Genomic DNA, 23,238 nt, shown 5'->3' on the forward strand with positions numbered 1-23,238 from the left:
TTATATTAAAATTTCGAAATATAAGAAATTACATTGAATCTTTTTAAAGAAAAATAAAGACAACACTAAATTAAAAAAAAACATTGAATAATTACTTAAAATATAAGGACAAAATTTTTTAAACCTTTAATTAAATTTTAGTGATTAAGACTTTAGTGCAAAAAGACTCTTTATTACATAATATAGTTTTCTATTTGATTTAGTGTATGAGTAAAGTTTGGATATTTCCATCAATCTCTTAACTTTAAACTTACACTACACATCTAATATATTTTTAATAACTATTAACCTATACAAAATATCACATCTATCTATATACATAGTATATTATTAATCACACTCAAGTAATTTATAAAACAATCTTAGTTATTCTCACCTTATTCATAATGTTTTAACTCAAAACATCATCATGTACAAATTTGCTTAACAAAATTTCGCTAAGGCGAAATTCAATAATAGAAAAAAAAATTGCAATACTTTTAACTTACCAATATTTTAAGATTCAACAACCATTCAAATGAGATAAATTTATATAGTTCTCATTTTTACGTAAATAATAAATGTGTAACCTACGTAAGTAAAAGTGAAAATATTCAAAAGAGAAAGATTTGTTTCACTCCTATCTCATTTTTATTTGAGCAATAGAATTCCAAAATCAACATTTAGAATTCCTTTTTTTTTTTTTTTGTATTATTTGTTTGATTTTCTAAGTTTTATGTAAACTTTGGCAAGAAGAAACATCTTCTCCACTCAAAATTTTATTAAATAATATAAACATTAAGTGTATAATATGAAATATTAATTTATTTATAAGTAAAATTATGGCACTCAACACATTCTTATCCTATTAAATATGAAATTGTATTTTGATAATTTACATTTTATTAAATATAGTGAATATATTACTAAGATGAAACTCTAAATATGATTAAAAAAATAACACATTCAATAGCTATGATATGATATGGTATTTGAGTTTTCTTCTATACTTTATAATTTATTAAATATTGCATATAATAATCAAAATAAAACTTAAAATATGATTAAAAAAAACAGCCTATGATGATAATATAAATGTAAGTTTTGTATTAACTTATAATTATTATAACGTCCCTTTTCTTCTAGATCTTTCTAAAATTCACACAATAATCCATTTTAACCTGCCAATTTGTCTTTTAAATAAAGCAATTAACGGTGGGAAGTTATGACTTAGTCCACAAAAATGCTTGGAATCTTTCCAAATAGAGAGGGAAATGAAGATAAAATAAAACACTATAAAAAATGACAATTTAACATTTTATTTATTAGGATTAAATATATTTTATATTATTTTTTAATTTTAAATTAATTTTTTTTATAATTGTTTGATTATATTTTTTAATCAAATTTTGTTAAATTTATTTGAAGTATTAATGTATTTAAAATTTTAAATAAATTTAATAAAATTTAATTAAAAGAATTAAATTTATCTCATTTTAAAAATGAGAGACTAAATTGATTTAAAATTTTAAAAATAAACTAATTTTAATTTTTACTAAAAATTAAGAAATTAAAAATATATTAACCTTTTTATTATTTTCTGTATGTCATTCTAATGTTTTTTTTTCTTTTCTACAAACAGTTTCACTCACATTTATTTGAAATTAATCGATCAGCTAGGTTTGAAAGATTCATAAAACAATGATCAAATAAAAAAAGAAACATATAAACTGAGAAAAAAATAGTTGAAATGAAATAAGAACCTGATAGTACCTGGTTTGAACTGAAATTTAAATAATTAGGTAGTTTTTTCTTTGGGTTAAATATGTTTTTAGTCCCTAAACTATTGGCCGTTTCTGGTTTTCGTCCCTCTTTCAAAGTAAGGTACGATTTGGTCCTCATTCTTTAGAAAAACGTTCGTTTTAGTCCTTAAAATTTTGTTTTTAGTCATCGTTTTAGTCCTCAAAACGTTCGTTTTTTCGACTAAAACGAACGTTTTTTAAAGATTGAGGACCAAATCGTACCTTACTTTGAAAGAGGGACGAAAACCAGAAACGGCCAATAGTTTAGGGACTAAAAACATATTTAACCCTTTTTCTTTTAATATTTTTAAATAAAAACGTTTACATGGAAATAATTGTAGAATATTGCTGCTTAACTATTACTTTTACTTTTTTATGGTTATATATACGTATATTTGTTTAAATATATGATATAATGTAGTGATTTTTTTATAATATATGTTTAATTCAATAATTTAACGTAAGAGTTGAAATTAAAAACAATTTGAATATATTTTTCTGTTTTAATATTCTTATATGCCTTTTAAAAACAAAACACGAGTAACTTTTAAGCAAACTGGACAAATTAAACAAATTTAAATTAGATGCAAACTTTTGTAACAAAGTTATTATTAATAAGAAAATGTATATTACAGAAAAAGGAAATTATTAACAGACGGTTTACAGCATCCTTTCTTTCATCATACACATGTTTTGTCTGATTAGAAAATGTTTTTAATTTTTATATACGTGACTAATGGGAACGTTTTGTTTTTGTTATGAGAGTTGGTCCTTCCACCACCACCAACAGTTTCCTGCACTATCCTATACTTAATTTGTTTTTCTATAAAATGGATGTTGACATCTGTTTCACCTTCAACGGATGTTGACATTCGTTTACATATTTTATATTTTAGTTTATTATTTTTATTTAAAAAAAAACTTCTGTGGTCACATCCGTTTAATAGATTTTTAAAAAATATTTTATTTATTATTTAAATAATAATATATATATTAAATTAATAATAATTATTTTATTAAATAAAATAAAATTAATTTATAAATAATTAAGTAATAATTTAAAAAAAATTAAATAATATTTATATATTAATTTAAAATATAAAAAATTAAAAAACTAAAAACTAAAAAAAACACAAATTTAACAGATGTCGTCACATCAAAATTTTTAATTATTATTTAAATAATAATACATAAATTAAAATTAATAATAATTATTTTATTAAATAAAATAAAATCAATTTACAAATAATTAAGTAATAATTTTAAAATAATTAAATAATATTTATATATTAATTTAAAATAAAAAAATAAAAAAACTAAAAACTAAAAATAAATAATAATATTTTAATTATTATTTAAATAATAATACATAAATTAAATTAATAATAATTATTTTATTAAATAAAATAAAATTATTTTATAAATAATTAAGTAATAATTTTAAAAAATTAAATAATATTTATATATTAATTTAAAATACAATAAATTAAAAAACTAAAATTAAAAAAAAAAACTCAACGGATGTGCCACATCCGTTGAAGAATTTTTTCTTCAACGAATGTTGACATCTATTGAAAAAAAGAGGTGAGAGTGTAGGATATTTTAAAATATAAAAGATAGTTTTGAAATTTAAAAAAAATGTGGTGATACAGGGAGCAAAGTGGGGTGGTATAGGGAGTAACCCTCTTTTGTTTTAGGTCTTAACTTGATCCATAATACTTTTGGGCTTTGAGTGGGGTTAGTGAGCCCATATGCACATCTCAAGACTGGCCCATTGACATAAAAAATTGAAATTATTTATTATGATTTAAAAAATATATTCCGTAGGTCATAGGGTATTAATATAAATGTGACAGGGTACAGGGAGCAATGTGTAATTATAAAATTTCACCTTGGTGAGAATGAATTATAAAAGGTTGGAAAGACTTTAATCAAAATCTCTTTTAAGATTTTTAGGTTCAATTTTATACGTGCTCTCAAGCAAAAAAGATAGATATTATGAAATATTTCTAAAATATTTAATGAGAATATCTTATAAAATAATGAATTTTATCACATCTTATTATATTTTTAAGATATTATATAAAGTAATTGATTATTTAATATTTTTAATACATTAAGATATAATATTTTTTATCTAATATTTTTAAAATATTAATATAATAATAATTGATTATCTAATATCTCTACTATTTAATATTTGATTATCTTAAAGTAACAAGATATATTTATTCATCATCTAAAAAGTTTATAAATACATCAACCTAATGAATATAGAAGACTTGACTATTACGTGAATCTCTCATCAGTCTTTTTTCTTCAAACTTGGAGTTCTTTCACTAAAGAGAACAAGCTTCATATTCCTGATACTTTAGACAAATTCTGGTAAGAATAAATGCATTGCTAAATTCACTCTTAAAATTGATTCATAATTTCTTAGGTATATATTTTTCTTATGTTTCTTTGATTGTTTACTACTGTAATATTGTTTTGTTAAATTATGAACATTTTATATTGTTGTTTATCACACCTTGCATTTAATTTTTTTCAAATGATAGTGTCTCAGAGAATAAAATGTATTCTGATTAAGAAATTAATGGTTGAGATTTACAATAATCAAATGTTTTAAAGTTAATTACAATTTAATTATTATTTTTATCTAATATTATTTATTAAATTTTATCTTTTTAAATATACTCTTTAAAAGAATGGAATCTTATGCAAAGTATTAATTTCTTGTTATAAACCATATTTAATAGTGGTTTTTTTATTTAAAAAGTTGTAAAAAGCTGTTGAGCTATTTTTCCCAGAAACTCCTTGATAACAAATGTTTCATAATATGCATATTTCTTGGTTTTTATAATTAAAAAACGATAGTAAAAATTGAAATAATATTTCAATTTTTTAATCGAATTGTGAATGATTTCAAAAAAATTGAAAAAGCTTCTCATATATGAATTTAAAGCCATAGTTTCTGCCATTCCAAATCTTGAAAAATATTAAAAATATATATTTTTTCCTTAATACTTATCTGGTTTCTATTTCTAGTCTTTGATTTCATTTTCATACCAACTTTATATATTCTATATGAGTAGTTCAATAACAAAATATCTAAAAGATAGAAAACTAATAGGTAACATAAAAGGGTTTGAAAGCTCAATTATTAGCTATTAAGTACTGATAAACTTTTAAATAATTACACAATAGTTCCCCAATCCATTTATAGGTCAAGTTCAATTATCCATTCACACAATAGAAAGCAATGTTTTCTCTTTGATTCTGTTTTTGCCTCCAATAGATTTAATTAACCAATGAATTTATGGAAAAGTTAATTGTATTCTTATAAATAGTACTAATTTGTAAGATAAAAATAATATTTTTTTATCCATCGAAAATAATTAAAAATTATTAATTTACAGAAGTTTTTTTCAAAATCTGATTTTTAGTTTTTTCACAAATTAATGTTAACTTATACAAGTTTTATTTTTATTTTTCTCCCTTGTCTGCTGTTAAGTTTCTCCTAGATATAACCCTAATATAATCTCAAAATGATTTTTTTTTTGCTGTACAGTGTAGTAAAATAAATTTTAACATCCTTTTTATCTGCTAATATAATTAGAAGAAAAAATAAATAAAAAATTGATATGATTCTTGAAGAAGATGTATGGGCAACCAAAACACCATGCATGAGTGTCACAAATTATTGCTGACAGATGTTTTTGAGACACATTGTGAAACAAAGTTTGTCTTTTTCCTTTCTCTCCGATCTGCATCACCATCTCCACCTTATTTTCAAAACAAGATTTAATGCAATCTTGATTCCTGAAATACTGCAATGGTAAAAATTTGGTATACTGTGGAGATATTAAGAAAGATTTAACAGCAATGAACATTCAGAAAATTTATATAGAAAATCAAAACATCACATTCAGTTAAAAAATAATTATAATATATCTATGAACTTTTTCTCTGTGATACGAGTTTCTAACTCAAACAATGACATAATAAATTTATGAACTTTTTCATGTATACGGCAAATCATACTCATTTATATGCAAAGTTTACAGAGAGACAAGACAACATAGTAAAATAAAATATAAAAAAAAGGAAAAATTACTTTGTTAGCAGGGTGACAGATGGTTTTGTTCTTAGAGGGTGTTGACGTGGCGAACTATCTTTTACTTCGACTTTTGTTCTGACAGAATTTTACGTAACGCTCCTCACAAGTCACGATACTGGTGAGATCACATCACAGACACTGTGTGTCACAGGATGATCGTATACACAACCATTTTAAAGGAATCTTGAATAGTAACGATTGCACAGGATTATTTCCTCTTTCAACTTTCTGTACCTGACATGCTGATGCAAAATTTGTCTTTAAACATACCAGGCATTTTGCGTTTTCACTTCAACCCAGCCTATCTCTCTCTTTCCCTCTTCACAAGTATGTGAAGATTATTCGCTACTGTTTTGCTCAGCAATTCAATGCCACAGGTTCTCCACTGTCTGTGAAATTTTCCTAGAAGCACCCTTTCAAAGGTTTTTTCTTTTCTGATATTTGTCGGTGAGTTTTCTTTCGATTCATTGAAAGATGAAATCTTTGATGCGGTTTCTTCATGGGTTTTTGTTAAAATGCCCGAATAGGCTACTGGGTGGTTTTTTTGGGTGGATTCCTGTAGAGATCTTTGAAATGTGAGAGTTGGATTGTCTTGAGTTTGATGTTTGCAATGTGTTGTGTTGATGCTGTTTTTCTTTCGGTTTCTTTTCTGTAACATCATTTTTTTTCCTACCAGGTTGGCTTCAAAGGCTATTATTATTGTGAATATTATTTAAATTCAAATAAAAGGCACTATGGTGGCCAAAATCAGGCAAAGTTCTGCTAACTCTCCGAGTCCTAAAAAACCAGTTGTTGGGGAGATTGACACCAGTCCACCTTTTCAATCTGTTAAAGATGCAGTTTCTCTATTTGGTGAAGGTGCTGTGTCTAGTGAAAAACCTGTCATTAAGAAGGCAAAACCTTATTTTGCTCAGGTAACTATGATTTTGTTTTTCTCTATCGTTTTATTTCTAGGTGGTACAAAGTATGAATACCATCTTGTTACTGTTAAATTATATGTGAAGTTGAACATTTAAATGGTAGAATGGAGCAACAGCTATTGGGTAAAATTCATTCCTGGAATTGTAGAGACTGTGAATCTAAATTATTGTCTCGACCTTGTGTTCTGATGGAAGAAGTTTGATCAGGGTGGAATTTGAAAAAAATTTGGAGACACTCTTCTTATTAAATCAAATTCTTCTATATTATCATTAGATCTTTCACAATTCGTTCTACACAATTCAGTAGCTGATGGCATGTCCTTGTTAACACGTGTCATGTTTGTCAATGACATGCTCTCATTTATCACATAAGTGAAAATTGTTTAGACTGAAGCTTAAGAGGATTTCTATGATCCTAGACAAGTTGCATTAAAAGTAGATAATCAAGCTTTGGAAAAATCTATGCAAGGTTGTTCAATTTGGACAAGCTGTTTTCTGAACCAAACTAATTTTTTTGGTCTTTATTTAATTTTCCAACTTTGAAAGGCTTTCTAGTATTGCGTATTACAACTTACAAGATTTGCTATTTTATTAGAGTATTTGGGCAAAGGAGTCACAACTTCACCTAGCCCGGAAAGAGCTGCAAAAATTAAAGGAACAACTAAAGAATGCAGAAACTACGAAGGCTCAAGTCCTGGTGGAGCTTGAAAAGGCTAAGAGAGTGGTTGAGGATCTCTCACAAAAGCTTGAAGCTCTCATCAAATCAAGAGAATCAGCAATACAATCAACAGATGTTTCAAAAACTCGAGCAAAACAGCTTAAAGAAGAAAAGTGTGGTGATCTTGATGGAACCAATGGTTCTTGGAAAGAAGAGTTAGAAACTGCAGTTAAAAGTTATGCCTCTGTCGTTACAGAACTTGATGTTGCAAAGCAAGAACTGAGTAAAATTCGGCAGGGGTATGATTTATCCTCAGAAGCAAGAGTTTCTGCTTTCAAGCAAGCAGCAGAAGCGGAAGATGCAATGAAGGCCAACAACAAAAGAGCATCAGAACTATCTAAAGAAATTTTGGCTGTAATGGAATCAATCGATCAAGTTAATGCTCAATCTGTCCAAGCACATTTGCTGCAAGAAGAGACACAAGCCAAGCAAAATGTTCTAAGACAATCATATGAAGCTGCCCTTGAAGAATCCAAAAGGAATTTGCTCGATTTAAAGAAGGAATTTAATCCAGGGCTTACCAAAAATCTAGAGTTGCAGCTGACTGAGACAATGAATGAGATAAGCGTTTTGCAAGAACAATTGGAAAATAGAAAGAAATCAGACTTGGATTCTTTGAAGAGTGTCACTCTGGATCTTGATGATGCTAAGGAATCACTGCAGAAAGTAGCAGGACAGGAAGAGTCCCTTAGAGCCATCGTGGAAGCTCTTAGGATGGATCTGGAGAATGTAAAAGGAGAACACACTGCATTGAAAGAGAAAGAATTCAAAACTGTTTCCTTTGTTGAGAATCTGCGGGTAGAGCTCCAGAAAAGTGAGTCTGAACTTGAGGCCTACTTGGCAGAAGAATCTAAAGCTAGAGGTGCATCAGAGGAAATGATCTGGAAATTGAACCAGTTGTTGACTGAAACTGAAAATGCAAGGAGGGAAACACAAGACAGGAAGAATGAGGCTGCACAATTGAAGATGGAAGCTGTAGTCACTAAACTTGTTTTAGAAGATGCCGAAATAAAGCTCAAAGCAGCATTGCAAGAAGTAGAAGTAGCAAAAACAGTTGAGGCAAGTGCTCTTGAACAGATCAGGGTCTTATCTGTGAGGACCAGTGATTCTGGTTCATCAACTTGTGAATCTGGTGCAAAAATTACAATCTCAAGGGAGGAGTTTGAGTCCTTAGTTCATAAGGTTGAGGAGTCTGATAAATTAGCAGATATGAAAGTGGACGCTGCCAAAGCACAGGTGGAAGCTACAAAGGTGAGTGAAAATGAAGTTGTAAAAAGGTTAGAGGAAACTCAAAAGGAAATTGAGGATATGAAGACTGAAACACAGGAAGTCTTGAAAAGGGCTGAGATGGCTGAAGCAGCAAAGAGAGCAGTGGAGAATGAGCTCAGAAAGTGGCGTGAAAGAGAGCAAAAGAAAGTAGCAGAAGCTGCTTCTAAATTATTGGCTGAAACACAGATGGCAGCAGAATTATCTCCTCAGCACTATAGGATTCAAAAGCAGAATTCACTACCAAAGGTGGAGATGAAGAAGTTAGAGAAAGGGAAGGTTTCAGTTTCAAAGAAAGTTCTCTTGCCTAACATGAGTGCCATCTTTCACAGGAAAAATAACCATGTTGGAGGAGGACCTTCTTCTTAGCTTCTGAAATTTGTCAGAGAAACATAATGGTTTGTGTGAAAGTTGAGATTTTTGTCAACATGGTATCAGGGAAAAGAATTTCTAAGTGTCAATAGTTTGGTCATAAGTATTTTATTAATGTAACTTGCCTTGTGAATTATTGTATATTGCTACCTAATGTCTGAGTAGTAGTAGTATGATGAACTGTTCTATTCTATGGCAAGCATTTTAGTGATTATAATAACTATTGAAAAACTATATCTTCGTCTATCTGTGCATTCTTCTGGTTCATTATTTGATGCATTATATAATGGTAATAAAGCATTGCTTATATACCCAAAAATAAAACAAAATCACTTTTTGTCCATAAAATTATCATACTTCTGGCTTTTTCATAAAAACTTTAAAAGACATCTGAAAAGAAAGACAGTAACTTACATGTCTATTCAAATGATAAATAATAGATATGTCTACTTTATTATTAGACCTTTTTTTGCTATTTAACTTTTGTAACAAAAGTATATAGTTTCATCCATACCATAGTATTTTTTTCTTTTACATTTAAGATACTATCAAGAAAAAAATCGAATAAACAATACTTCGAATGGATCAAGATTTTTGAAAAAAGCCTAAATAGATAGGATTCATGAAAAAGAAATAGATAGTATTCATGAAATTATATTTTGGCACATAAATTTTTTATATTCATATTATTTTTATTTTTTTATTTTTGTTTACTTAAAGATATAAAAATTTAATTTTTATAATCATTTTTTATCTCTAGAGTATGTATCAAATGAATATAAATTATGAGATAAAAACACAATAAAAATTTGACCTAATTAACCAAATACTTCATGGTATTCCTATTTTTATTGTTCTTTTAAAAAAATCACTTTTTTCTAAAAAATTAATTGAAAATAATAAATTTGTCAATAATTTATAGTATTATTTTAATTTTTTGTATACATTTTAAATTAAAATAGTTAAGTCATATATTGATATTTTTCGGTAAGTATATTCTCACATTAGATTACGAAAGAAAAACTTTATATTATTTACTTTAAATACTTATTACAGAAACAACACTTTCTTAAAACATTCTTGGTGTATAGCGTTCCCAGATCACGATAATCGTGTGAAGGACGCAGTTAGTTTGAAAAATATTTATTATTGTAATTAATATAAAATAATTCTAATGTAATAATTAATTCAATTAATTTTTATTGAAATTTTCAAAATCATGTTATTAGTTACCAAATTTATCTTTGCTATTAATGAATTCAAATATTTTTTTATTATTTATCAATAAAAGTACTTATTTATAGAATAATATTGACAATATTTAATATTTCATAAAAATCATTAAATTATTCTTTAACTACTAATGAAAAAAAGCACTCTGTATCATTATATTTTTTTTTTAAAAAAAGAGAAGAAATAATAATGATGGTTTGAACAAGTTATGGTAGTCTAGTACTGAAAAGTGTAAATGATTTGAACAATTAGGGAATAGTAAATTAGAACCTTTAAATAACACGTGTCAGGTGATCAAACCCGATTCCACCGATAAATTCTACTTTCTACCTCACAGGAATGCAGCCTCGTCTCACATCATCATCAAACCTCGAAAAAATAGAAAAGCACAGCACAGATACTCACTCAAACACACACAACGTTGTTAGAGAGAGAGAGAGGGAGATTGTGTTGTGTATCTCCATGGCGAGTAACAGGGAGAGAGAAGAGTCTCTGACATTCACAATCCCTTCTTCCTCTTCTCATTCTTCCCCTGTCACAGTCTCCGACCAATTCGACAGCTACCTCGCCGACCCAAGAAGCGCCTCTGGAAGCTTCCAGAACGATGGCCTTCTCTCCTCCGCCGACGCCGCCGCCGATCCAGATTTTGGATTCTCCCGCCCCGATTTTCGTCAGAGTCCCCTCGCCGGCACCGTCGAGTTCTACCAACGCCACGTCTTCTTATGCTATAAGAACCCTCGCGTTTGGCCACCGCGCATAGAAGCCGCCGAATTCGATCGCTTGCCAAGGTTGCTTCACGCTGCCGTTGTCGCAAGAAAGCCTCACATGAAAAAGGAGGTACTGTCTTCTCTCGCTCCCCTTTTGATTTTTGTCTCTACGATGTTCAATGTATCACTAATAGACGTGTGATCTTCAACAATTGTTGAGCCACGTTTTTCGACTTTGCATTTGTTAAGTGCTAATTACATTGTGTTGGACTTACGAGTTGTCTCTTTTCCAGACTCGGTTAACGATTTGTGAGGGTCATGATGGAACTGAAACATCCAATGGGGATGTGTTGATCTTTCCTGACATGGTCAGATACAGGTATGTGTTATTGATCTTAAAAGTGGTATGCCTTATTTGTTTTTTGTTTTTTTTTATTGCTTTTCCCTTTCTTAGATCATTGTGGACAACAGGTTTTAATGGAATTGCAGGAGGTTAACGCATTTTGATGTTGAAACGTTTGTGGAAGAGGTTCTTGTGAAGGATGGGGAATGGCTTCCTGGAACCCCTGAGGCATTGAGAGGTTCGTTTGTTTTTGTGTGTTCGCATGGATCCCGTGATCGCAGATGTGGGGTTTGTGGACCTGTCTTGGTCAGTAGATTCAGGGAGGAGATAGAGTTACATGGTCTTCAGGGTAAAGTGTTTGTAAGCCCGTGTTCTCACATTGGGGGAAGTCAGTATGCGGGAAACGTCATTGTATTTGGACCTAGCATGAATGGAGAAGTCACTGGCCATTGGTAAAGAGAACACCTCCATGGTTATTAAAAACTACTTTTTTACAATTTCTTATTTTATGGTTCTTGCTAGACCTTTGTACCATTGGTTATTATATTTTGTTAACTTGTTAATGTTGCCCTCAATTGAAATATGTAGGTATGGATATGTTACCCCGGATGATGTGCCTTTATTGCTTCAACATCATATCATGAAAGGGGAGGTTTTAGACTCATTATGGAGGTAATTATTTCCTTAGTGCTCTATTGATTTTCTTTACTATTTTGGTTAAAAGTTAGATTTCATCTTATAGAAGACTAAATTGCTAGACTATCTTTTTTTTTACTTCAATACTGGGTTGTGGCCTTTTGGATGTCTTGGGCAGGAAGGAAAAATGTGAGACATAGAGTGAACGGAATAGATGAAAAATAGAGTGGATGATTCTCTTCTGTGATCTGTTTCTTCTCTCCTCCTCCCTATATTTTCACACCACAAATTAGAGTTGGGGGCAGTGCCTGAGCCTCTAGGGTTTAGAAGTTAAGTTTACCTAAATTTTGTGAGAGTGGTTCAATAAATGTGGAAAAATTAAAATTCTGAACTTATTATCATTTGCATGTCAATATATCTACAAGATTCTTTGACACCTTCAGGAATCACGATTTCTAAATTCTTCGTCCAAAATTTTGCATTAAATAAGGTAGGTCTTTGTTTTTTCAAAAATGATCTTTTTGCTCCCCATATCTGCAAGCCCTGTTTACCATCAATGATTTGATCGCATTTGAATCTTGGAGTAATAATGCCTTCTTGGGTTATGTATTTTGAAATTGAAATTATGGTATGACGATAAGTGCCATCTTCATGCCAATGTCTGATGGTATGACAGCTTTACTTCATGCACCTTTAAATGGCATCTGTGACCTCTGTTATTTATTTACAAAATAAAAAATCATAGAGCATGTTTTCAATTCCAAGGACTTCAAAGTTAAGCAGCTACAAAATGAAGTACATATGATGGATCACTCTTAAAGTAATTTTATTCCCTTCTACATCTCCAAACTTTCAGAAACCCTGGTTTCATCCATAGCTTTTCAATTACATCTCTTTATGCCCCCTTTTTTGTGATGAAAATTTGATGAGACATGTGCAAATTCCATCTTTAGAAAAATAGCCTGCTGAAATTATTACATGGTTAAAGATAATAATATGTACCGGGCTGATGGCTATGAAAAATTTGGTGCATAGGTCCATGATGCATATGCTGACTTGTATTTGTTACCCTTTTTGTACTGTCATCAGGGGTCAGATGGGTTTCTCAGTAGATGAACAGCTGACTAAGCAAGAACAAAGGCTTCTGCTAAATGGCTTAAGAAATTTAGAGGAAAGCACTGAAGTGTCTAGATCTCAAGAAAATTTTGTGAGCTGCTATCAATCAAATGCTAGCTGCTGTCAATCAAATGCTGGCTGCTGCCAGTCAAATGGAGATTCTTCTTTCCATCAGAATCACGTTTTACTGGAAAAGATATTGGACCCTGATGTCATTGAGGCAGAGGCAAAGCTCTCAGCTGATAATAAGAACAACGACTCTGTGTTTTCTCGGATGAATAGTGGCAAAGGAGCTTCACGCAAGTTTCCTTCTGTGACAACTTGGCTTGATGGTTGGGAGCAAGAAGATACATACGCAGCTCTTGCTGTTGTATGTGCTGCTGTGTCAGTTGCCATTGCCTACAATTGCTACAGGCAATTGAGATAAAAGGATTCAACTTTGGCAGCGCTACTAAGTGGTTCAGATAACTTAAGTGTTGCTATATCTTGTTATATTAGCTTCATGTCTGATGCTAGTGCAGTTCTTCTTTAGAGCAGTCATAGTTACTAAACATGTAGGGAAACGAGCGGGAGCTCAATGTTTAATCTGAATGTGTGATTTAGTGTTTGCACTGTATTATTGGCTGGGTCACTTTTAATTTCTAGTTAGCTTATTTTGTACATAAAAAAGAAAACCTTAGACTCAGAATATTCAAATTAAATATGTCAACAGTTTGTTTAGGTAGAATTTGATTTGTGCCCATTTTCAATTATATGAAAAGTTTCGCGGTTCCTTGAACTTGCTAGTTAAAAATATCATGTATAGGAATTAAGTAGGGTTGTTATTAAATATAAAAATTTTAAGGAAAAGCTTCTGCTACTACTGTAGAAGCAAAATGAATGATTAAACTGGAAAGAAATAGTTTTGATGCAGGATAATGGTACTTCACACTTCAGAAAGAAAAACATTTTTTCCGACACGGGTGTGAACACTCATTCTACATTTTGTATAAATAGCATTAATTGACAGAAGAATTGTAACTGATGCTGTCCTTCCAACACTGAAAAAAATGCCATGCTCGTCATCCCAGGCACTTATAAAAATTATATTTGAATTTTTTAAGTTTAGATTCTCGGATTTTGGTTGTTAGGTTTCTGCTGTCTTTTCAAAATAGCCCCATGTACATGCTGTAACTATATTAAAGAAGAATTTATTATATCAAATTCAGTGAATTTTAATAGTACAACAAATATACAATATTAAAAAGTAGTAGAAAATCTGAACGTAATTTCTTCTTTCAGAAGACTACATCTGCATAAACACTCTGATATTACTCTCAATAACTGAATTTTTAAGTTTTTGCGTGTAATATAACTCTTATTCAAAATGGACCGTGTAACTCATAAATGAGCATCATCAGAATTCTCCAGGTTCAAGTGACCACGATGCAGACGAGAACTGCAAGACCATTCCATCAATTGGTAAGGCCATTCTGAATTTCCAGTTTATGGAACTCAGTTTCTATAGTCTTGGCAATTTTGGCATCAACTGGGTCTGGCTCAGGTAAATCTACATGGAAAGAATCCTGGGATATGGACTCTATGAATATAGCTTGCTGCTCGGTGTAATTATATAGTTGTTTATGGAAGACATGATCAATGAAGAAACAATTTTCAGTATTTCCAGCTTCATGATGTTGGGGCACCCTGGAATCCTCCTTTCTGCAAAAATGTGGGAGGGATGCATAGTCCATTACCTGTTCACAAGTTTTTGAAAACATGGTTTAGTATATTAAACCCCTCTCAATTGCAACAAATCTAGTAATAATGGAAGAAATTCAATTTGGTTGTGCTATTTTTCAACTCTCCACATCACAGGTTAATTATTAACAAGCATAGATTTAAGATGAACAAATATGGAAGCTCCTTCATGTAGTAAACCATTCTGATTTGGAAAATTATTCTAAACTTATCTATCCATTCATAAAAAAAAAATCCACAACATTTATTTCTTATGACTAAAACAACTACAGGAAATTAAAACTTAAACATCTTCATTGTGCAAAGGCAATTTCACAGTACTGAATTGGAAATTGGCAAACAAAATCCATAAGCATGATGATGCTATCATCACCAACTGTGAAATAACAATAAAATACAGTGGTTTACAGTAGATATAGTCAGATTTAGACGTCAAGAAAATTTCAAGTTCTTTGCTTACTATTTAACATAACTTTATCTGTCAATAAAACAAAGAGGAAAACTCATATCAGGATATGTGAAGGGTCAAGCAAATAGTTAAGGGTAATGCTGTTGTTTACCTTGAGTAATTCCTCCGTGCCACAACCTTTGAGGACATGGACTTTCTTCCTTGTTCTTTCCTGCAAAAGAGGCTTTACAACCTGCCAATTGTCAATGAAGCAAGAAGAACTCAGCTTTAGTGTTGAGATTTTCAAAGATCTGAATGAAATTAAAGTGAAAAGTACTAACTCCCTCAACATGAAAGACTGACACAAACCTTCCAACACGCTGAGAATACATATGGAACGTTAACTATGTAATATGCGTCAGTCTTTTCTGGATAGTTCAAGTCATCTATTGTTGTTATAGCTGTCAAAAGCTGAAGGTGGCCAAGAAAGTGTCAACTAAGAAAGCATCTAGTTGTATGGATTCTGAGAAAAGAAACTTCTGAGAGATGGTAAATGAGAAGTTTGTAAATTGCTATATACCTTCAATTGGTTCAGTGCTGAGAGTTTTAAACCAGTCATGTCCAAGACTTTCACACAAGTATCAATGTGTCTTCCATGATTCTTTGTAGCTCTTGGCTGCAATAAACATTCCAAATAAACAACTAGGGTGTCAGAATTTACACCTAAAAAAACTCTGTCTAGGTACTCACCATGATCACTCGATCCCTATATTCATTCATTTGGATGTGCGACTGTATATAGTATTTGTCCTGAACAAAAAACAAAACTGGCAATTTGACATCATATAAAACACAATCTTCCACATGGTACATCAAGGAGAACGAAGAGATAAGCAACATTGAAAACTGCAGCTTCAATGTATCGTATAATTGCAAGGTACTGATAGGATTGGTTAGAGATGGTATCAAGTCCTTACAAACGATTCATCAAATGTGCTGAGCCCAACACCAATAGCAATGACAGGTAAGCCCTGCCATAAATTATGAATCATGTATGTTACTTTATATAAGAGATGTTATGTTATTGATCAATGCTTATATGGTCCTACGTAAAGATGTTATTCTTACATGTCACTCATATTGGTTAATGGCAGAAAAGAACCATAAAAGGTGGAGGAAAATAAAAAAATTTAGGCCTGAGATCAAAACTTGTACGAGATATATCTAAAGCACAGAATACCTCCTTTGTGAAACCAGACATTCCCACGAGTTGAGAATCTCGCAAACGTCTGTATAAACCAGGTGGTATAGGCTTCTGTATATATAAATACAACAAAAATATCAATGATGATAGAATTTATGATCATAAATTCACAATGATCGAGAAATATAGTAGCAGTCCCTTTTATGCTACAACAGTGATACGATGTAGGGATTTGAAGAAGAATAACAAAGTACATAAGCTGAGTTTTAAACCTATTATATCTCAAGTCAATATTGGATATCCAGGAGAAACCATGTAAATTTCATCCTAGAGTGGTAGTGATAACAAGGTTTTTCTATTTCAGGCAATAACTTGCATTCTTATCTGCATCCATGTCACCCTTGAATATGTGTATCATTGCTCTAACTTTAATTGGTATTTAAGGTATGTTGTTTCAAAAATGAATAATATTATTACATTGCTGATATGCACAGTAAAGGAACTCACCGCTAAAACATTGTCAATCTCATTTTCTACTCTCCATTGTAAACAATCAATCAACTGTTAACAGTTAAACCGTCAGCAAAGTGTTATATCCAAAAGATAAAGAGTCAAGATAATGACTCTCTCTATAAGCAATAAACTTTGGGAGAAATTCCTATAAATATCTTTTACTGCACACGATCTAACCATTTTATGTGCTTTCACAACATTCCCGTCCCTTGCTTTGAGAAACCGCACTAATGTTTCTGTTGGATAGCCCTGGTGCATATTCTGAAATATAAAGAGAAAGCTTTCATGGTAGAAAAAAGGAAACTCAAAACACTCGACATGATCACCATCTACATTCACAATGTTCACAGCTTTACTTCAGTGAAGAATTGTTAGCAGAAACGTGGTACTGATAATCAAGATCAAATTGGCAGGAAAGTTTTGTTTTTTTGGTTCCGAACTCACACCCCAACTGAAATTTTTAATATATAAATCGAGTTATAACTTGTACTGTTTCTTTCTGTCACGATCTTTCTCAACACCTAAGATCAAGTAAAACCAGGAGACATAAGAGCCAAACCTGGAATGTGTTCTTCTGTTGCTCATCCACTACATCAAGAGAGAAACAAATATGTATAAAAAAAACAGTAGAAGATATTTGACAGAAAAAAATCATCGGGTCTATAAGAGCAGAAAAGTGCAAGTTAAATGCTTACAGTTTTGCAAAAGGGACTCCAACTGCTTGATAACTTCCTGATTAGTAATACACATGTTGCTGTTTATCTCTGATAACACGGGATAGAAACTCTGAAACTATCTTGCTGAGAAGTTTTCAGGAAAACCAGTGATTGAGTTTTGAAAATTGATCTACTGTAAGGAAAAGTAAGGGACCCCTTATATAGAATCTGGCTTTTTGGTTTGTCCACTTCACAAAGCATGTAAGTTTTTCTGAACTTCGTTGCAACTTCCCTTTGAGTTCTGAACTGAGTGGTCATCATTATAAAGAAAAATAAAGAAGCTGTTAAAAAATAGCAAACACAGAGAGGAAAAACAATTTTTGTTTGGAGTATGTGAACGCTTATTTGAATAGGTAACAGCTTCATATATGGAATATGTGCAATGGAATAATATAAAACTTAGATTAAGGTGCACATAGTTTACATATACAGAGCTAAGGAAGTTTTATTTAAAATTTGATAACGTGGATTAGTTTATGAAAACACACTCAGTGCTTAAGTTCCATCAAAGATACGATAACCTTTTTCCTTCTGATTGAAGTTTTCAGTGGCTAAGAATAGAGATGCTGATAACTAATAGAAAGAAAATTAAGAAATAAAAGAAAATGGCAAGTTGATCAAAATGACATGTTTTTCCATGTTAAGAACCGATGCCTTGATAATTCAGAATTGTGTAGTTCACTTATTTAAAATGGGAGATTCACCTCATTTCGATTTTTCACATAGTGTGGCTGCCAAAGAACAACATAAGAATATGTACCATCAAGGTTTCACACAGCCACACATATTTATTTATGTTTATGCATGTCTATTATACTATCAAGGTTTTCCAAAGCATCCAATAAAAACACTGCCACATTAGACAGAAAAAGTGCATGTAACAATTCTATTTAAATCACAATAAAGTTTATGATAATGTTCTAAACATTCATACAGGTAAAATTTCAACTATGAATCTAAATTTCATGAGAAAGTAGAGTATCATATAAGGTTAAAGATTCATTTATCTATTATTTTAAGGTTTTTGGTAGAGAGTAGTATCAATCCTTTTTTGGTTAGGTTCAAATCTCATTAGTGTTGTCTCTATGGTGAACCTCCTCCTTAACAGATCCAACACACTTTTTATCACACCTCAAACAAAATTTACTGAACTAGTTAAATCCATTTTTTGACATACTCAGATATTGAGATCAAACTGTGATAATGTTTAAGAAGCAATGTTATTTAAGTCATACTAATAAGTGGTTTCAAACTGTTAATTATCAATGTATAAGAAAAAAGCACTTAGTTATCATAAACAAAAGTTGCTTGCAGCTAACGATATCTTATTCTCCACTAATAAAATTGAAGCCCCAGTCTTTGGGTGTTCGAGTTAGAGAAGACATAGGCAACAACCTTAAAGTGAATAGACTCAGGAATTTGTATTTGATAAAATAGGTGCATGAAAAAAAGTTATTCTAATCAAATTTCTTAGTAGAATCTATTCTTATTCTAAAAGAGAAAAGAGGAATATATTCTCAGTTTCTCACTCAATCTTTAATGTTTATGTTTTCAATGTTCACGTTTTCCTATATATTTCTTTTATAGTTTCTATCCATCTATCTTTTTTCCTTTTCCAACGCTTTATTTATTGAAACTCAGGCTTTACTTTTATTTCTCTAATTTTCTTTCGTAGCCGCTAGTATACCTATTGCTGCGTGTTAAATTGTTACAGTCACTGGGACACACGTCACACAACATATCATAGCAACAAATATTATAATAATTAGCTTTTAGCTGATTAACAGGTGAGGAATCTTATTATAATCTTAAAAATATATGTCGGACACACAAGAAAATAGTAAAAATTTGATGAGTGCGTTAAGAATATTCATAAGGGATTAATTAATTTATTAAATTTGCCATCATATATAAGCTTCTGATTCGGAAAGTTGAATAAATTCACAGAATAAATACAACAGTAAAAGGAAGAGACACCCTGATACAATATGCTTTTTTTTCCTATTATAAGAGAGGTGAGTTAATGAAAACATAATGATATTAGACAATATTTTAACATCATCTTCGTCTGTGATTGATGGTATTTATGATTATTATTATTAATTGTGAAATAATTTGTAAATGATGTTAAAATATTATCAAAAATATATTGTCAAATAATAATACATTTTCAACGAATTTAAACTCAAGAAAGCAATGCTACAAATATAATGGCACTGGCTACTTCAAGAATAGATTATATAGAAACCTTTACAACATTTCTTACAGAAATACTTCCAAGCATGCTAAAATACTTCCAATTTAAAAATTTTGCTTCTAGTTCAGGAAGTTAGTAGTGGGGTTTCAAACTCAGGTCATACAAAGAGCTTGGAATGGAAGCACATGGAATGATTTCAATAAAGGCTTAGAAAAGTGCCATTGTCATGAATCATCCCTAGCAAAGAAAAGGAGGGAGAAAGTAGAAAGTAGAAACTATCAGAATCATTTATGGATTTCACATTTGACCGGAGATACAACGAATACTGAAGCCTCGTTTGACTACAAGGCTAATTAGTTACATGTATGTAACACAGAATGTCCAACAATTCCAAATAAATTAGAATCCTAGACAGTAAAATACCCCTTGATAGCCTCCAGTACTCGGTTTGCCACTTCTGGACCAAACAACCTGGGGAAGCTTGAACCAAGATCAATCTCAATTGTCTTGTTTCTAATGAGACCATCCCTTTTATTCAGATAAGCTCTTTCTGCCTCTCCAACATCTCGCTGGGCACAAGCACAATGATCCAACCAGATCCCCAATACTTGCTTTGAAATGGGGTCCAAATGGTCCCTGATGATCTCCTCCATGCGTTCTACTCCACCATTTTCAGTCACAATGCGAACCATTATGGTTGTAGGGGAGGAAACACTGCGGATGTAAAGGGAAGAAGAGAAATATGGTTTAACCTCTGGAACTCTTTCCAGAGCCTGCCTGTGAGTATCCAATTGAGTGTCTTCATAGAACGTTTTGAGGTCATCTGGCCAAAGCACAAGGTCTTTCCGGGGAGGCAAATCAAGAATGAGAACTAGCATTATTGGACTACTGCGGATCATTTCAAACACAAAATTTGGTGCATCGGTTGAACTGTTAAGATAGGCTGAAAGACTAGTTATATCTAAGGACCCTCCTGTTGGTAACTCAGAGTGCACCCAGCTTCCCAACACAAAATCTACCTGAGACAAACATAAAAAGAAGATTAAATTCAGTACAAAACAAGTGCCATCATTTTTCTTCTATACGGAATAAATCCACTGGAGGGTAGAGAAAAATTAGTGATAGCACAAGGTTAACAAAGAACAAAACCATCAATTCACGATAAGGAAACAGATTCTTTATGGAATAATTTTAGTGTCATACTCTTTGTAATTGCTTGAAAATCATTAAAAAAAACACGAATGTTAGTATGTTTCACCCTAATTTAATAATTATCCCCTGAAAATGTAATTTTTGGGTATAAATTTCAATCAACAAGGAAGAGTCTAAGAAGGAATTTCAGTAATGAGATTTCATCTCGGTCTACTTGCAAACAACTCATAAACTTGGTAATGTTTAACCTTTTCCATTGCTATTCAAATTGTATGTACAGGTAAATCATCAATGAAGTCTAGGCAGTATTACTCATCACCTTCTCTCAGCATAAAAAAAGTATTGAGTGACTATCAAAAAAGCACTTTCAATAATGGATAACTCCCCGGTATATTTTTAGTGATTGATGGATTATTTATATAATTTATGTACTATAGAGAGACAGTAGCAGTTTAGGGATGAATTTGATGGTTTATCCAATGAAGCACAGAAAAGGACAAAAATACTAGATCGCCCATTTGCTTCAGAATCTAATCCGGAAATGGTAGTAGTTTGAGCACCTAATTATCAACCCGATACCCTGATCTCTTTCTAACGCCAATACTTCATTAAAAAAAAAAAAGACATCAACCACTACAAAACAAGTAAAAAAGACATTGGGAAGAAAAATGAAGACAAGAGAAAAAAAAATGAAAACTTTATATTGAAAATGAGGAATTTAAGAAGAGAAAATTCACCGGAGAGTCATCAGTGGCTGATCTGATATGAAGGGAAGCTTGGGCAGTGCCAGTTTGGCTCTGGTAATACTGAACATCAGGGGGGAGTGTGCAAGGAAGAAGCTGAGAATGAAAGCGATCCTCAAGCTTCGAAACGAGTTCGACCATCAGATTCTTCTGGGCAGCTGAAACGAACGGAAAGTCGATGAATTTGGAGCGGCCATGGTCGTGGGTCTCCTGGGTCTCTTCCATGCGAGAGGAAGAGAGAGATGAAGAAGAAGGTTTAAGCCTGAAAGAAGGAGAATAAGAAGGTACAGAGAGAGGGTAACGTGTTGAAGGAGAAAAAGAAGAACGATAAGAAGATAAGATGGAAAGTGGAGAACACCGAAAATGGTCACAGATCATCACTTCCATCATCTGTAACTATTATTCTCTCTTACACTGTTTTCATCCTTTCAGACTGTTTTGTTTCTTCACGTTATTATGAATTAATCTCTTACATATTCACTGTGTTGTTGATTTTCCTGCCATATTAGATTTTGTATTTTGAATAAATGCTTTTAAATAAGCTCTGAATTTAGTACAAAACTATTTCTTTTTCATCTATTTTGTCTTTTAGGTTTTAATTCTTACAGTTTTATTTTATTTTTCAAATAAATTAAATATTTTTTAATTTCTAATATTTGTTTTAAGATAAATTAACCATGATTATTCTACGAATTTGAAAATTTTCTGTCATATAAACATTTTGTTCTAATATTGATATATGTAACTCGAAATCATTAACCTTTTATTCAATACTGATTAGTTTTATATAATTATAAATATAATTTTAATTAAAGAAAAAATAAAATTAAAAAAAAAGTGTAGCAACCAAAATCAACACTTATTTATTTAACGTTATAAAAACTAATTTTAAGTCTTTCAAAAAATTACATTTATTATTTATTTTTTAATTTATATATTTATTTATAGATTAATTGATTTTTTAACTTCAATATTTAACCAAAATCAAAGAAAATAACTTCTTATGAATCCCTGCACCTTCATAATTTTTTAACATCTCTCATACCTTTTAACAATTTAAGTTTTGGATTATATAATTGAGAATGTATTATATGATTCGAAATATGTATTTTTCAATATATTGTATATTGTAGAATTTCTATCGTACTTTTCTTATACAGAGAAGGGGATCAAAAGCTGATCCACATAATTTTCAGATTATGTAATTCAGAGTTTTTAAAACAAATTATATAATTTAGAAGTTAAATGTAATTTTTAGATTATGCAATTAAAAAGTTGAATAATTTATTTTGAAATGTGTATTCCATAAGTACTTTCTCAGGAAAAAAATACTTTCAAATTTGACATCATAGAAATATTCTTTTTACTTTTGG

The 23,238-nt window shown here is 30.9% G+C and overlaps 4 protein-coding genes across 5 annotated transcripts; 2 read left to right on the plus strand and 2 right to left on the minus strand.

Moving 5' to 3' along the window:
• Positions 1–6,134: 6,134 nt before the first annotated feature.
• LOC148193355 (WEB family protein At5g55860-like) lies at positions 6,135–9,423 on the plus strand. 2 transcript variants are annotated; one of them, XM_088098125.1, is made up of 3 exons: positions 6,135–6,323; positions 6,578–6,815; positions 7,417–9,423. In XM_088098125.1, the coding sequence occupies exons 2-3, from the start codon at positions 6,636–6,638 to the stop codon at positions 9,172–9,174; spliced, it is 1,938 nt and encodes a 645-aa protein (XP_087954251.1). In that variant the 5' UTR covers positions 6,135–6,323; positions 6,578–6,635; the 3' UTR covers positions 9,175–9,423. The 2 variants fall into 2 exon arrangements, with proteins under 2 accessions (XP_087954251.1, XP_087954250.1); XM_088098124.1 differs by having other exon boundaries at positions 6,136–6,348.
• Positions 9,424–10,801: 1,378 nt separating this feature from the next.
• LOC148193356 (uncharacterized) lies at positions 10,802–13,939 on the plus strand. The gene is made up of 5 exons (XM_088098063.1): positions 10,802–11,247; positions 11,411–11,496; positions 11,607–11,912; positions 12,049–12,132; positions 13,186–13,939. Exons 1-5 carry the CDS (start codon positions 10,873–10,875, stop codon positions 13,637–13,639), a joined length of 1,305 nt encoding a protein of 434 aa, XP_087954189.1. The 5' UTR covers positions 10,802–10,872; the 3' UTR covers positions 13,640–13,939.
• A 443-nt stretch (positions 13,940–14,382) lies between these two features.
• Positions 14,383–18,050, minus strand: LOC124843431 (SEC14 cytosolic factor-like). Its single transcript, XM_088097949.1, has 11 exons — positions 17,753–18,050; positions 17,617–17,645; positions 17,235–17,318; positions 17,052–17,105; positions 16,581–16,655; positions 16,318–16,371; positions 16,091–16,150; positions 15,921–16,016; positions 15,710–15,811; positions 15,513–15,593; positions 14,383–14,948 (listed from the first exon to the last, which is right to left on the minus strand). Exons 1-11 carry the CDS (start codon positions 17,805–17,807, stop codon positions 14,667–14,669), a joined length of 972 nt encoding a protein of 323 aa, XP_087954075.1. The 5' UTR covers positions 17,808–18,050; the 3' UTR covers positions 14,383–14,666.
• A 2,196-nt stretch (positions 18,051–20,246) lies between these two features.
• LOC148193357 (red chlorophyll catabolite reductase, chloroplastic-like) lies at positions 20,247–22,314 on the minus strand. Its single transcript, XM_088098094.1, has 2 exons — positions 21,860–22,314; positions 20,247–20,989 (listed from the first exon to the last, which is right to left on the minus strand). Exons 1-2 carry the CDS (start codon positions 22,253–22,255, stop codon positions 20,378–20,380), a joined length of 1,008 nt encoding a protein of 335 aa, XP_087954220.1. The 5' UTR covers positions 22,256–22,314; the 3' UTR covers positions 20,247–20,377.
• Positions 22,315–23,238: the final 924 nt, after the last annotated feature.

This window comes from Vigna umbellata, chromosome 9, assembly GCF_029865625.1.
Source record: "Vigna umbellata cultivar VRB3 chromosome 9, Vumbellata_1.0, whole genome shotgun sequence".
In the NCBI taxonomy this organism is placed as follows: Eukaryota; Viridiplantae; Streptophyta; class Magnoliopsida; order Fabales; family Fabaceae; genus Vigna; species Vigna umbellata.